General features: G+C 38.6%; 1 protein-coding gene across 2 annotated transcripts in view; it reads right to left on the reverse strand.

Moving 5' to 3' along the window:
* Nucleotides 1-670: 670 nt before the first annotated feature.
* LOC121952774 (GDNF family receptor alpha-4-like) overlaps nucleotides 671-15,935 on the reverse strand; it is a 30,467-nt gene continuing 15,202 nt past the window's right edge. For both annotated transcript variants that reach the window (XM_088088440.1, XM_088088439.1), the window contains exons 2-8: nucleotides 13,365-13,631; nucleotides 13,189-13,281; nucleotides 12,714-13,083; nucleotides 10,236-10,345; nucleotides 9,581-9,715; nucleotides 6,411-6,547; nucleotides 671-3,588 (exon numbers count right to left, since the gene is read on the reverse strand). In XM_088088440.1, coding sequence (XP_087944566.1) covers nucleotides 3,388-3,588; nucleotides 6,411-6,547; nucleotides 9,581-9,715; nucleotides 10,236-10,345; nucleotides 12,714-13,083; nucleotides 13,189-13,281; nucleotides 13,365-13,560 — 1,242 coding nt within the window. In that variant the 5' untranslated portion in view covers nucleotides 13,561-13,631 and the 3' untranslated portion in view covers nucleotides 671-3,387. The remainder of the gene's footprint in view (nucleotides 3,589-6,410; nucleotides 6,548-9,580; nucleotides 9,716-10,235; nucleotides 10,346-12,713; nucleotides 13,084-13,188; nucleotides 13,282-13,364; nucleotides 13,632-15,935) is intronic.

The following is a 15,935-nucleotide window of genomic DNA, read 5'->3' on the forward strand; positions in this document are numbered from 1 at the left end:
TTTTTTTATAATTAAAGAGCAGGCTGATTCCCATTACAGCATCTTTTTTTTCCTCTCAAAATCATTCCACTGTAGCTTGTTCCTGCCTCACTGGTGTCATTTTAGATGTAGAAGCCCCAAGACCCCATAATCAACTCCATCAGTCAGAAGTAAAATATAAACACGAGATTCTTGGCTCAGTTTGTCTGCAGTGACTGTGAGCTGGAGAAAACCACAAACTTATTATTTATTTACAGTTTCTAAACCATTCAGTTTTTAATTAAAGCAAATTAAAGTCAAAATAGTATTGAAATTGTATATTTCAGCATGTGTTAAAAACTCAATGGAGATGATTAACTCACCAATTTGCAATGAAATTGACATTAAGCTTGTCAGCAGTACTCCCAATCTCATCAGGATGTATCTTTTCGTGTACCATAAAAAGTGTTCAGCAAGGACAACATTTAGGTCACCTGATAGAGTGTGCGACCCACACAGGCTGAGCAGCGTTCGATTCCAAACTGCGGTTATTTGCTGCATGCCATTCGTCCGCTCTCTCACCACTTTCCTGTCTCTCTCCAGCTCATTCTAATAAGAAAAATGTTGAATAAAATGTAATGAGAAAATGTTAGAATGTTATACACAGCAGTCATTTCTTGGTCATTCAAATGCATTTTTTTTCTACCAGACGTGGGAATTTCCAATGTGACTTTTATTTTTCTTTTACCAAATCGGCACACTGCTCTGCTATGTCACAAAATTACACAGTTATTACACATTACAGTCAGAATTATTTGGCATGTTTGATATGTCTTTAAAAGAAGGTTTGCATGTGAAACATAGTACTGTACATTTTCAAGATACAATCTAAAAACAGTCTAATTTGGGGAATAATCACATATTTTCTTAAAGGTCGAGTGTGTAGGATTTAATTGCATCTAGCGGTTGAGTTGCAGAAGTGAAATTCCTCCTGTGTGCAAAGCGTGTAAGAGAACTACAGTTGCTGACACAAAAAAGCAAAAACATGAATGACGCTATCTAGAAACAGTGGTTAATTTGTCTGTTCTGGGCTACTGTAAGAACAACAGGGCGGACTCTGAGGGAGAGGACCCGCTCTGTATGTAGATATAAACAGCTCATTCTAAGGTAATAAAAACACAATTCTTAGCTGATCACAAACTAATGAAAACAGGGTTATGGATGTTTAATTTATTCCAAAAGATGTCCCTAAAGCCTACACACTAGACTTTTAAAGAATTTTAATTTATGGATGGTGAACAAGCTTTTTTTCTTTCCTTAACTCGTCAAAATATAATAGAAATACAAGCCATGTTAATGCAAATGTTTACTTTACATAGTTTACAAATATAAACAAACCTATTGAAATGTGAAAATACATGTAAACTCACATTCAGTCTTTAAGGCCAGAGCGCACTGGATGCTCATTCAATGCTCTATGAATAAGCAGCAGCACTGACACTTCACTGTGACACTGATGGGTAATGTTTACTTAGCAACACGTCTGATTCATATATGTGGATACTGGCCAGTTGTGCTGCAAGTATTTTTATTTCCAATATTCTGTCCAAATATATATATTCTTTGCACACACTAACCTTGCAGTCACACTTCTGAGCTTTGTTAACTGGCCTTTCCTCATCCACTTCTTAGCTTCCTGTAGCCAAACTCTCAATAAAACCTGTATGATGTCATTTTGCCCCGAGGTGCGTAACAGTCACTACAGGTCCACTAACCTTCCAACATCCATTTGAGTTCTGCTATGACTCTAAAAATCAAACCCGAGTTTGAAGTAGTCATGGACCTGCATTTGCAAAAGCGTAGCTCATATGCTTCCAGTGCGTTTCTGCCTTTATACTGTCTGTTCTTATTAAAAGTTCAGTCACGTCAATGAACCATCATGTAAACACATCCAGTGGGGGCAAAAAAGAGATGGGGCCATACTGCCTCCTCAAGTGATATTCAAACACAGCAAGAATTATTTTCATGTGTGTTATACGTCTTTGGAAATGTATAACTACAATGATTTGATGGTATACAGACAACATGAGGCAATAGAAGACATTTTCCTTTCACAGCTCACACAGGTTATTTCTTGCAAACTCATTCTCAAATTAGTTTATCCCTTTTCCAAAAAAAACTTCAATATACTTCTCTTTACCTACATCCCTGCAGCTTCGTAATTTTCACAAGAAAATGAGGCAGAAGAGGGAAAAAAAATCATTAACATCAGCAAAAGCTATTTCAGGCTGAGAGAATGGCTCAATGTGCTGCTCAATGATCGGAGCAGCCAGCAGGCTTTACAGCCTCCCGTGTGTCCATCCCCTTCCTCCGCATCTCCGCTCTCACAACATCTAAAGCACATGATGGGCAAGGAGCACTAAAAACGAACCTCCTAAGGATGAGAAAAAAGTGAGAGGGTATGACAGCAGTAAATTGGCTATTTCCTCCCCTGAGCCTTACTCCAGACTTTCCCTGCATGCTGAGCAATTTGAATTGTGCTGTAATTGCTCATGTTGCTTTTCTCATGCTTGCCTTTTCTACAATAGAATTTGATCTCATTACTTTTGCCCATGGTTGAATTCTCAGTCACTCACCCTGGTTGGAATAATACTAAGTGGCGTGTTAACAAAAGGAGCAGAGCAGAGCGACTGTTGCACTCTGCTTTCTGGCGCACAAAGAGAGAAGAAGGCATAAGATGTCTCATACATAATGAGACAGCACATTGGGTGTTATCTCTTTTTAAATGCAGCTATTTCTAAAAAAAAAAAAAAAAAGTTTTTCTTTTTCAATGGTACAAAGCAGTTTAAAGTATGGTGCAGTTTCTTATTAGCTTGTTGTAAAGTGGATTATCTTACTCAACCATAGTATGAAGCAGGGAGAGGAAGAGCCAAAGGGGCCAACAGAGAAACGGATGTGACATGAGTCATGAAATAGAAATCAAAAGCCGCGCTCCGGCCTGGTTGCAGTGGAGAGTAGACTGGGTATGGTTTTTGAGTGTGTACAGTGGATGTGGCCTTGGGCGATGTGCTTCTTGTTAAAAGAGGGGATGTACTTTGAGTGTGAAGCAGGCTCTAGATAGAGTATTTGCCCAGACAGCATTTCTAAATTCACCCGTGCACTCATATATCTGCTCACGTTGTTCCCTGCGTTTCATAGGAGAGGACTCATGGCAGATACTGCAGGACTACTGATATCTTTTAACTCTTGAGGAGGCAGTGATAGGGGAAACTGAAAATTTTAAATAAAGTCAGCGTATTTTTAAAAAATTAAAAAAAAGATATGCATTTCTTCCTCGCAAATGTCCTCTGCGGCTCGTTGTGAGTGCTGTGATGGATTTGAAAGTGGTAGCAAGAGTGTAAAATATGAGCGGAGAGTGAGACGAAGGCTTCAGAAACTCCAGCACTCCCAGTCCAGGATGAGTGTAGGCAGCAGCAGTAATGTGAAGACGGGTACCGCTCGGCTAGCTGCTCCCCGTTTGCTCCCTCTAGCCCCCGATTCAGTGTTAGAGTCCTTCTCGTGAAACGGTGGGATGACGTTGAATTCCTCGCTTTCTTCCTCCTCCTGCTCCTCTTCATCGCTGCCCTCCATCTGTAAAAGGGGGGAAAGAGCAATTCTTCCAATTAACTGAGGTGGTCGAGCGTGGAGGGAGGAGAAAGTCCACATCAACACAGAATTTAAAGCTACATAATGCTGCAGCCAAAACAACCAGTATGCGATTATCTTAAGAGTTTGAACAAGACTGTGGACCAACTAACAGAAGAAATCTGTGCATCACTTGTGCCACATGTAGCTCTTTGATAACTTGAAAGTGTGTTGTTGGAATGAATCCTTTGAAACCTAGATCAACATCATTCTTTTGCTGCATTGCCTTTTGCAAGCTGTTCAACCCTTTGAAACTTGTCTGATTTCTTTCATAATCAAAAAGGAGAAGGCAGTGAGCAATTTGGTGAGAAATGTCCCATAAATTTCAAGAGATTCAAGACAGTTAACAAGAATAAGACTGTTTGAAAAAAATTTGAAAAATGTCCAGAAAACTATATTAATAATTAGGATGATTACATATTTAAAGTGATGTTACAAAAAAAATATATTTTTTCAATTTTCCTATTTTTTTGTGTCATTTATCTCTTTTTCTTCTTTTGGTGGAGGGGAGGAGGACTTGTTTTCAGGTAATATTTTATTAGTAACCAATTTGGTTTGATTTCTCAGGTGTCAAAGGGTTAAATCCAAAAATACTGCACAATTCTAAAGACATAAGAAAACCTCAATTCTTAGAGTTCATCCCTGTTAGGTTTTGTTTAAATTTCTACAGCATCTGGAAGTGTATTAAGGGTCCAAACTTACAGGCCTCCTCATGAATGACATTATAACAGTAAAATAAGGTATTATCAGGGCAAGTACATGATACCTTACTTACATTTCTTATATACTATCATGCAGAAATCTATAAAAGCAATCATGTATCATCATGGCTGGAAAACAATAAGCATTGTTTTGGCAGAAATCCCAGATCTAGGCCTACATCAACAGCGAAATCTGATGATTGCTTGGCTCAAAACCAATCTGTCCACTAAAATAAGTATCGAAGGTTTGATGCTGAAAGAAATACAAACACAAACACAATGTGAAGACAGTTCCAGTGTGCATCAAACACTCTACACGAGCACATGAAAACAGACTGCCAAGCCACATGTAGTCAAATGTATTCAAATAGGGGCCAAACCTGTGTGAGGAGGGAGACTTTACTTAATGTAAACAGGTTAGTATTTCACCTCTTGATTAATTTTCTTTGATTAATTGTGATTTGAACAATGCAAAAATGTTCAGTTTTTTTAGTTTTTGTGACTATATTAAACTAATATACAAACACAAAAATGACTTTATTTTAAAAATTACATTTAAGGATCCTTTCACTGTAAATAATCTGTTCTCAGCCCCAGGGCATCAAATATGGCAGTTTTGGTCAGTGGACCTTAGCGTCTGAGACCGATGCATAACGCTCCCTTTTGACGATGCGACAACTAACTAATGTAAACCCATCCACAGTAATGCCATAGTAGAGTATATTTTTTTTAAAAGGAAACTGCAGCATGTAATGAGCGTAAACTGTCAGACCAGGCTACTGCATTTAACAAGTTAAGAGTGACAATGTGTTGAAATAACAACCATTTTCTGAATTACATTTCTTATCCTGGAATTGTCCTTCATTGTCTTTAAAGTGTCACCCAGCAAAAATCTTCCACCAGCTCTTCAGGGCAGAAGAATAACAATGGAAAGGAAACACTGACAGCAAAATGTCGCAGAAAACAGACAACAAATTCCTTTTCAACAATGTAGTCCCACTGGGATGAGTCCATTGTAACATTGTGTAAAAATGAAAACTCATAAAACATGTTCAACCCATCTCTGTGGTCTACTGGGTAACATAACTCACACAGCCAATGGAGGTCAGACAGTGAAACATCAATATTACATTTAGTTAGCCTTCTTTTTCAATTTAAAATTCAGCTGAAGTTACTTACGCAAATAAGGAAAAATGCAAAAACTTGTGTTGACAGAGTACTAGTTTACAGAACTTATTGCAGTTTCCAGTTTGATTTGAGATAGTATCATAAATCAACAATCTCTCACTGATGAAGGGTTTTTATTCCACATATTCATCCCATTAACTGCTGTGAAGCAGCTCTCCATACAGTGAAGCCTCCACTTAAACACAGACAGAGAGGGAGTGGAGTGAAGGTGCACTAAGCTGAAACTTCAGCTTGCACTGCCATCAAAACTAGTGAAGAGCACTTGTTGCTCCTCCCATTACTGTCACAGCTCAGCAATCCATTTTTCAGTATCTACTTTTAATGTTTAATCTTTCTGTGGGCAATTGAATTTGAGTTTTTTTCCCCTCAAATCTAATTTAAAGCCTTATAACTTCATATAAAACAGATTTATTAGAAGAGACATTCAGTCCTTTGCTGGCATTAGATTGCATCATCTCATCTTCACTGTAATTAGTAAACTCAAATGCATAATCTTTAAATACAATGTATGTGTAAAATGCAGCCCCACCAGTGGCAGGATGTCGGTGCTGTAAGGGATTGTGGGATCGCATAGGAGGAAGAGGAAATGCAGAATGAGGAGGATAAAAATGGAGAGAAAATGGGGAATATAGAGCAGATGGGTGTGCATACATGAATATAAACAGTAAGAGTCTAATACTGCAAACACCTACAGCTAATCCTCAGCCACAATGAGAGGTAGGGGTAACGGAGGGAGGAGGGAGCTGCTGGGCCTGACTCACTGCCTGGTGATACTTTAGGTGTTAGCACCTGATAGACAGTCAACTATTTGAATTCGGCTCGTAGCAAGTGTTGAACACTAGCATATGGTGAGACAGTGAAGAAATAGAGAACGCTTACACTGTTGAATTCAGGGAGAGTGTTAACACTGACGTGGACCCTCTCCTGGTAGACGTGTGGGGAGGGCTGAGAAGCTGGCACCGGAGTGTTTTCCACAGGAGGAGGTGCGGAGATTCCCATGGAGCTGATGGCATTGCCTGAAACAGAATCAGCAGGGGTCATCTTCATTAGGTTCACATCGTTATTCATCCTTGAAGCATCACCAAAACATTGTCAGTGACTTTTAAAAGCATAGTTAGAGCCAAAAACTCTGTAAACACTGTGCATGACTGGGCAAAATACATTTGAATATGCTGGTTAAATCACATGGGATGGCATTATTGTTCTGGTCCAGACTGATTGCAATTTCATTGGGTACAAACATCCTTGTTCCCTCGGGATAAATTGGAATAACTTTGTTGGATGTCTGTCTTTTCATCTCGTGCCAAGGTAAACCAAATACCTGCAAAAATGATGATGTTTGTTGAAATGATGTAAATGGTGACTTTGCTTATTTTTGTTTGTAGTGTCTTATATTTGATTGAGTATTTTTAAATGTAATGTGATTTTTGAATGCTTATATTGCAAATAATTGTTAAACTGTGAGATTTATGTGTTGGACTGCAGTAAGACTGGCTGACTTCATGATGTTAGCTAAAGGGCATCCTAATAAACTTAACTAAACTAAACCAAATCAAGTCAGCTAAACTGCTGTTGTCTACCCACACACATAAAAACAATGGAGAAAATGTAATCATACAGCTCTTGGTTGCCTGAGTAGACGTTACCTATATATAATAATAATAATAATAATAATAATAATAAACTTTATTACAGACTCAATGGCAAGACAATACATACAAAAGATATAAAAGACACATAGAAGTACCATACACAACATATTCACAATGCAATAAGATCACTTAAAAAAAAAAAAAAGTAATATATATGTTTTCAAATTTTCTTTGTTCTTTTATTCAATCTGATAAAGATCTGATGACCAAAATGTTGTTTACTTAATCAATATGTTTGCTCAAATTAAGTTTTTTGTAAGTAATAGGACAATGTCCAGGAATTCTCTCTTTTTCTCATCATATGGCTCTTAAATTCTTTTTGGAACAATCTGATCTGGAATGTGACTCTCAGAAAAATTCATTTAACTGTTTTAGTGCTTCACCTTTTCTAACTATTGAAATTTTTTTAAGACTGGTATGTGCCAGGTCATCATGGAAAGTGAATGACAATTGTAACCATTCCCAGATTTTGGTAGGTGTGAGGTGGTTTACGGTGCAGTGGAAGGGGCTTTAGCCTTGTTTTTAATTTAAATGTGACAAAACTGCCCAACTGTTCATTGTATCTGGATCAAAGCCTGTGGCGAAAATTAACCTAAAAATAAGCATGAATGTAGTTACCTGAAAATTAGGGCAGTCTATGCTTCCTTTGTTTCTCTATACTCAATTTGCATTGCTGTACAATCACAATTAATGTTACCTGCAACGATATTTTTGGATGAGAGGGGAACATGAACATCTAGTTGGTTATTGTTAGTCGTCTACACTTACAGACTCATTTCAATTAAAACAACCTGACTGCTCTCCCATCAGTGCTTCTTGAGCTGGATCCTTTGATGCTCTTTCCACCCCTGCTGGTTTGGCAGCAATTCAACAAGAAGCCACTTTATGTTTATCACATTTGGGGAAAGGACTCCACAGAACTTGGAAATGGCATTCGCATTTGGCAGCCAACCAAACACAAGGGAGACTGTCTCTTGCCATTTACTTATTTATAAGAAAAACATCGTGGTTCAGTGGTTTGCCCTCTCAATCGTCAATTATGACCTACCTCATCTGAATTCTGCATTAATGCACATTATAAAATGCTCCGTTTGAGAAGCATCTCAAGATCAATTTAGTCTGGACTCAGATTAGACAGTTAAATGGTTACATTTCCTCTGACATTAGCGTGACACAGGGAGAACTGACAGTTATTATAGATGAGTTACTTAAAGGTCTAATGTGAAAGACTTAGATGTATAAGCTGATACAATGTATAATATACAAAGTATGTTTACTTTAGTGTAAAATCCCCTGAAAATATGAATCATTGTATTTTCATGTCCTTAAAATGAGCTGTTTATACATGGAGAGCTGGTCCAATTTCACCGGCATGTTTCCACAGAATCCCAGAATGGACAAATCTAATACTGGCTCTGGATGGGGCTATTCATGTTTCCAGATGTTCACTTTTCTGTGTTTTTGTGTGGGGTATCATATTTAGCATCCTCTCTACAATGAGAGCATCTGAAAAAATTATAGATATATATATATATATATATATATATATATATATATATATTTATATATATATATATATATTTTTTTTAATTTATTTATTTTTTTTTTTACATGAAACTGCTTTATTAGTTGTTTTTATTGGTTTAAATCACTGGGTCTGTTTGTTTTGAAGAGGAAGAGACCTCCACGGATAAATTGGCTCCCTGTTAAAATCTCCTGAACATCTTAATCTTAAATTATCAAAGAAAAAAAGTGTGAAAAAAAAGCAGTTTCTAAACTACCGGCACCTCTCTGACATACCAAACAGCATTGGAGAAAAAATTTTCAACATGAAACAGCTTTATCGTTTTTACCAGTTTTAATCACTGGGTCTGTTTATTGTGGAGAGGTAGAAGCCTTTGCGGATAATTCAGCTTCCAGTAAAAATGTCCCTAACAATAACTACTGCAGGAATTCTAACTGGGAGATGTTTCCGCTGGTTGCAATCTGCAATCCTCACTGCTAGGTGCCACTAAACCTCCCTAAACCTCCCTGATCCTTTAAATAAATTGTTTATTTTGGCTCATTTCATAAAAGAAAACCAACAACTAAAGAATGAAAACTTCACAAGCACAACACTACATGCTCCATCATCTTCACTGCAGTTTAAACATCCAGGAAGTTGTGAATTTTACCTTTATGTGACCCATGTGGCTGTATGTGACCAAGCAGATACACAGCAGTGTATCTGCTTGGTATCCAGCCTCTATCCTGAAAGCTGCACATATTTTATGCAGGGAACTCCCAGAACTTTAACTCCCTTATTACTATTACTTACGCCTTTGTGACTTGCTATAGACATGCAGCCCTGCAGGACATATCATACTGCATGCGGTAACCTCTTGACATTTTACTCACGCAGACATATATTGTTGTTGAACAAGTGCAGGATGCGCTGACAGCCCTGCCATTCGTTCCCGCTGCCGTCACACGTGCACCACTGGGACACTTCTGTGCTGCTGTTGCTTACATAGTTGGGAGTCATGATGGTACCTGGTTATAGAAAGAGGACAAAAGTCATATTACAGGTGTGACTTAACCTTTTGAAGAAATATTTCCCTAAGGCAGGGGGTTTTCATTTTCAGCACACACCTCTATGGAAGCTACGATGCAGTCTAAGAACAATATTGGTGCCCTGGGGAGCCAGTGTGACCAGTTCCTGATATTGATAATTGCAGGTACACAAAATTACTTTTTGAAAAATACATTGTGGAATACAGAGGGAAATAGTAATACCTGGATCATTTTGTAGAGCTGTAGGAAATGCAATTTTTAAATCAAGTTTTTGAAAGTGATGCTGACAGGATCGCCCGAGCAGCAGCTTTTTGAACTTGACCATTTATGGACCCTTGTAGAGCTATTTTGTGCAACAAAATTAATATAAAAATGAGCCAAATATCACCTTTAGACACCTACTGGTGATTTTCAAAGTCTTTTCAGCAGCTCTCTGTCTATTTTTTCCCTGAATAATCTCCCCTTTCAGCCTCTTTAATTTCTTTTTCCTCCCTCTCACCTATGAGTCCAGCATAGGCCTTCAGGCACATGGCTCTGCTGTCTCGCACACAGCCAGAGGCAGACTGAGGGGAGGGCTGGCAGTTGTGTTGGAAATCAGCGAACCGGGATCTGAAACACACACACACAAATACAACCCACACACACAGAGGAGAAAACTGTTTTTCATCCGTCAGCACAGTGAAACAGAGTGCGCATTTAAAGTGTTTTGACAATTTCATTTTGGGATTTCGGGGTCGAGCTAACAAAAACAACACAAACAACAACATCGTGTAAGAGCACAAAACACAAAACGGAGAATTAGATCGCTGCAAACTTGTATTAAAACCATGTGTTGTTTTAATAACCCTCTGACCCAATACCCAATACGTCTCTTCTTCTCTGTAAACCTAATCAAAAACTTTCTTTTATAACATTAACAGTCACATATACAGTAGCTAACTTGTTTGCAATGATTAGTAATGAGGTTGGGGATAATATGATCAATACTGACAGTGCAAGCTCATCTCAGAGGTTTACAAACCATAGATTTTATAAGTAGATACAACTATTTCAATAAACCAGCACACACAATCTATGACATCCTCTCATCTGTAGCAGATTCACAATACTGTACTGAACATTTCTTTTTCCCCATGTTTTGCAGAAGAAACACATGGTAGCCATACATGTGGGAAAGAAAAAGTTCATGTCAGCCACAGTTAATGCTCCTCTCTTCTCTTGTTTAAAATCTATTTCTTGCTACAAAGGAGGGGGGGGCATTACCTTCTCTGTTTCAAATAACTCTAAGTCTTACCTTTTTCTTTTATCATAAATAACCTTTGTAACATTTACACAGACTAAAATTAGCCTCACCTAAGCCATTATAATCATACTGATGAGCAGGGCCGTCGCCACTAAAAGCAAACTGCTCTGAGACCCCCCATCCCTCTTTTCTGTCTAAAAAGCATTAATCCTTCTTAAGGTGTTGTGGGTCCAAAGACCTGCTTGTATTCCACGACCATCACTGAGGAAAGGATAACTTCAACATTTTTTTTTTTTACTTAATTGTTTTTACTAAATTAATTGATGTAAGTTCAAATAGGCAAAAGGCCAGACATCCTCCACCGATTCAATCTGGTCTCACTCCAGACTCATCAAAAACTAATGCTTGCTTACTGGCCCTTGGCATCAGATATGATGCATAGAGGCACCCTTGAGCGGCAGTATGAGACATATTTGCCAGGTGATAACAACATGGTGTGATAGTATTTGTAGCATATTACGGCAGTGATATGTCATGTGATATTACACTATGACAATTGTGTTTATTTTAAGCAGAACCACTGGGGTTGTTTTTTTAACCCTAACCTAACCTACTTACATGACCATGTGCTTTTGTTGCTTTAGGAAATAAACCTAAAATTGAACTAATTTCAGAGTTAATTTTGAAAAGACACTGTAAGCATTTAACAAGCAGTATTCCTTGTTTAGCTTGAAAACACTATTGTGTATCACGTTGCTAGCAGGTTAATACACATATATGTGTGTGTGCCATTAGTGTACAGGATTAGAGATAAAACAATAATTGTCAAAAACTCAACAATATGCCTGTAATGCTGCCATTTTTGTGAACTGCATTAGGGATGTAAAGAGTCATTCTTGATTAAGCTTATGTTACATTATCATACAACTTGGTGTTTATAATGGCCACAGCTACGCATGGTAATACTGATCCAACTCACACTCTCTAAACTCATCAGTTTATCACCTAAACAGGTTAATTTCATTTACAGTCATCAATACCTACGCAATTAACATCACACAATTGGATTTATTTAGAATCTGTTCATTTGCTTTTAACTTTACATTGTTTGATTGCTGTGCACACATTTTAGCATTGTAGGGTTAGAATTGTTAGGTATTAATACTTTTCTGTCTTTGTTAAGTTACTATGATGATACGGCCCCTTCCTGGTGAAGCGAAAGGTGTGGCTGAGGGCAGAGGATTCTTAAATCCTGGAGCTAATTCATTGGACCAAACCATCTGCTGCCATGTGAATTGAAGGTAGGGGGGTGTTTGGGTTTACTTAGTTCTGCCTTGTATTTATTTATAGCTGGTGTTCATCTTAGTTAGCCCATTGTGTGTTATTTGCTTTGGCTACGCCACTATATATTATCCCTCTTGTGTCATTGTGACAGGTCAGTTTATTCAGTTAATACCCTGTTTAGTCGTCATCTTGAGTATAGCTGTGTTACATTGACCTCTTTTATAGACCTAGTTCTTCAAATTTTGGTTCATATTATTTCTTGCTTTTTGGGGGGGTAAATAAAAACCCATTTTTTTGTCTACAAGTCTTGTGTCCTCATTGCATCACTGCTTGGTCCCTAATGGTGCATTACACACACTGAAAACTCTACATTCCTTCTGTTCCTTATTGTGCTGAAGCTCTCATTAAGGACACTGAATGTACTGCGTAATCACCAATCAACCGCCTTACCTACACAGCTCGTCTCTGGAGCAGTAGTTCTGCAGGCTGAGGCAGTTGGGCTTGCCCACTCTTTCCTCCCCTCTCCCGTTCTCCTCATATGAACATGACGGGACGATGGTTTTCCTCCGGCGCTCCCCACACAGAGTGTCAGAGCAGGGACAGAAGAGCAGAGCGAAGCTGTACTCCTCTGGCACGCGCTCCAGGAAGCGCCGCAGGGCTTTGTGGCATTTCTGGCGGTTACAGCTGTTGTCAGAGGCTGTTGCTCGCTTGGTGCAGGCTACAACATATTCTGACCGCAGGGAGCCACATTTCTCATACAGGCCACAGTCCTGCGCTGCCTTCAAACACTGGTTTTGGCCATCCATAGAAAGAGAGGAAGCTGGGGGTCATCGGGAAGAAAACAATGCAACACATCAGGAAATAAAATCATGCGATATATTGATTTGGGTGCCAAACTTTTAAATATTTGTGATAAAAGCTGTACCTGACATAATGGAGGCCATTCGGGACATCTCAATGTTTCTCACCAGATTTAACTCCAGTTCTTCATATGGAGACACTTCATACTCATCATATGCTGGAACAACAGTGAAGAACATTATCACATGTATATCAAATTTAAAAAGCACCCCACACACAGATATCATTGCTTAAACCCACCAGCAAACCTCACAGTCCAGTAGACCCTGAGGCAGTGTTCCTCCCTGCGAGAGCCTCGCTGACACTTGCAAACTTGAAGGGGGCGGTAATGCTGCAAGGAGTTCTGCGCCTCCAGGCACTCCAAGCGGGCATCTGCACCGAGAGGCGACACGGCCTCCTCGGCCGCGCAGTACTCCAGCAATCGATAGAGCACCATGCAGGACTGCTCCTGGATGCAGCCCTGCTCCACCACCAGACAGTCTAGGGATGCAGATGCTGACACACTACCTGGAGGAGAGGGTGATATCGTCAGTGTATGTATTGTGTAAAACAGCTAGGTTTATGGTCCATTCATGAAGTATTAGTGCTTAAGCTAAATAGGCTGTAATTAAGACAGCAGAGCGAGGTGAGTGCACTCCACAGACCCTCCACTGCACTACAGGTTACTATCATATCCAACGAGGAGGATTAAAATGAAAGCACACAAGTGTAATAGAGTACCATCATGGGCAAAAACCTTAGTGTTCCTCATAGAAACACAGTCTCTTGGATTATTTAACAACATTACAGGATTGTGTTTTGGTTGTAATGATTCATAGTTGTTTCTTCATTTTCTCGTGGAACTCCTAATTGACAGCTTATGTTTTTATGTACACATTTTTACAGCACAAATTGTGTTTTTATTAATGCACCTCCTATCTTTTCGTCAAAGCGTCTTAACCCCTTGAAACTTGGATCGACATCGACATCGTTTTCTTGTGCTGTGTTAAGATGCCTTTTACAAGCTAGACAAACCTTGAAACCTCAGTAAATTGATTTGATTTCTTTCTAAAACTTGAGAGAAAAGGCAATGAGCATCTTGGCAAGAAATGTCCTGCAAATTGTAAGAAATCAGTAAAAGGTGGCAAGAAAATGACCTGAAAGTTAGTTTAAAAACAGACTGAAAATTTAAAGTTCTCTGGAAAAATGTCCAGAAAACAACATGTATAATTATGTACATATAAAATGTACTATTGTACTGTGGTGTGAAGAAAGTTACAGTGCAGACATTTGTTCTAGCAATTAACAGATATTTAATTCTTTTGCAAGTCACGAGCAAGTCTTTGCACTTAAGTCCCAAGTCCTCAACTTTGAGTTTTTTAGTCCTAAGTCCTAAATTTTTAGTTTTTTAGTTCATAATGTGCCCTTAACCAAATGTAATGCCATTTAATAACAGCAAATCTTTTACAAGTTACAAGTCAAGTCTACAATCAAGTTACAAGTCAAGTCTAAAGTCATCAAATTAGTGACTTGAGTCTGACTAGGGTCCAAGCTATGTGACTCGAGTCCACACCTGGTGACTGTGTTGCAAACACACTAAGAAGAGAAAATTGGCAATATTTTGTTTGGTCTATTCAAGTGTTTCTTCATCCAGTATTTGAGGCTCAGCTGCCAAACAGCTCTACTTTCAAAAGCAAGTCAAAAAAACATAACCTTAAAGACAACTAAAACAGCTATGTTGTGAACAATTAATCTGCTGAAAAAGATGCAGTTCAAAAGCCAACTCTCAAGTCTCAGATGCTTCTTGGATCTTCCTTCAAATACTTGAACTACCAACAAGGGAGCATTTCCAAAATAATTTGGCTTAAAAATAAAGTGTGGAGTTCATTTACTCTTGCCATACTGGGATCCAAACTAATAGCTAACTGAAAAGTAGTAAACATGCATTCAACAATCTAAAAACCTGTGACATGCTGTTGAAAATCATTGGCAGCAAAGCCAAATATACAGGAAACAGCATGCCAAAACAAAAACACTGGTGTGGTGCTTAGGCATTTGACATGTGAGATACTATCTTCAGTACAGATGGATGTCTTGTACAAAAGCACTGCTGTTATTATTGTAAAAGGACACATGAACAGCTGGGGGCCAACCCTTTTGCAGCAGGGTGCCTCTTTACTTGGAACAAGCTTTTCACCAATGTCAGACACCGTCTCCCTACATCTAATGCCAAAGATAAAACCACTTTATCGAGCACAGCTCATCTTGTTTTTTCCCACCAAACCAACTGATACTTTTGCTTCCATCTGGATATTTCATTCAGACAGTGACTCAACTCAAATGTCCACTCGGAGGATGTCTCCACCCTGAAGTTTCTTTGGACAAACAGTCTGTTCCACCTAAAAATGTGCTGCTTTAAGATACTGTAGAATCCATCAGCTGATTCTTTCCATAAGGGTTGCTGAGTACAATGCATTGTAAATCACAACCACATTTCCTCTCAAACCAATACATTATTCAGAAGAAAAACAGCCGTGTTGGTGCACAGTGATTAAGCATTAGGAGTATTTTTGATTGGCAGTGTTCAGTCTAAAATGACTGAAAGTGAAAAACTACAAATCATTTCATAATACTGATTGTTGCGCCATGAGAAACACAATGCAGCCTGGGGGCAACGAGAGAGAGAAAAAAGAAAGCTGTCTTCATAAAAATGCCTTCTGATGGAGCATTTCAGGAAATTAATTTTCTCAAATGTGACACATAATTGTCCTCACAAATTACACTTTATACACAGCCATTTCAGAGAAGGAAAAATAGCTTGGGTAGGCAATA

The sequence above is a fragment of the Plectropomus leopardus genome, chromosome 15, assembly GCF_026936395.1.
Source record: "Plectropomus leopardus strain MGB_pleo_1.0 chromosome 15, ASM2693639v1, whole genome shotgun sequence".
In the NCBI taxonomy this organism is placed as follows: Eukaryota; Metazoa; Chordata; class Actinopteri; order Perciformes; family Serranidae; genus Plectropomus; species Plectropomus leopardus.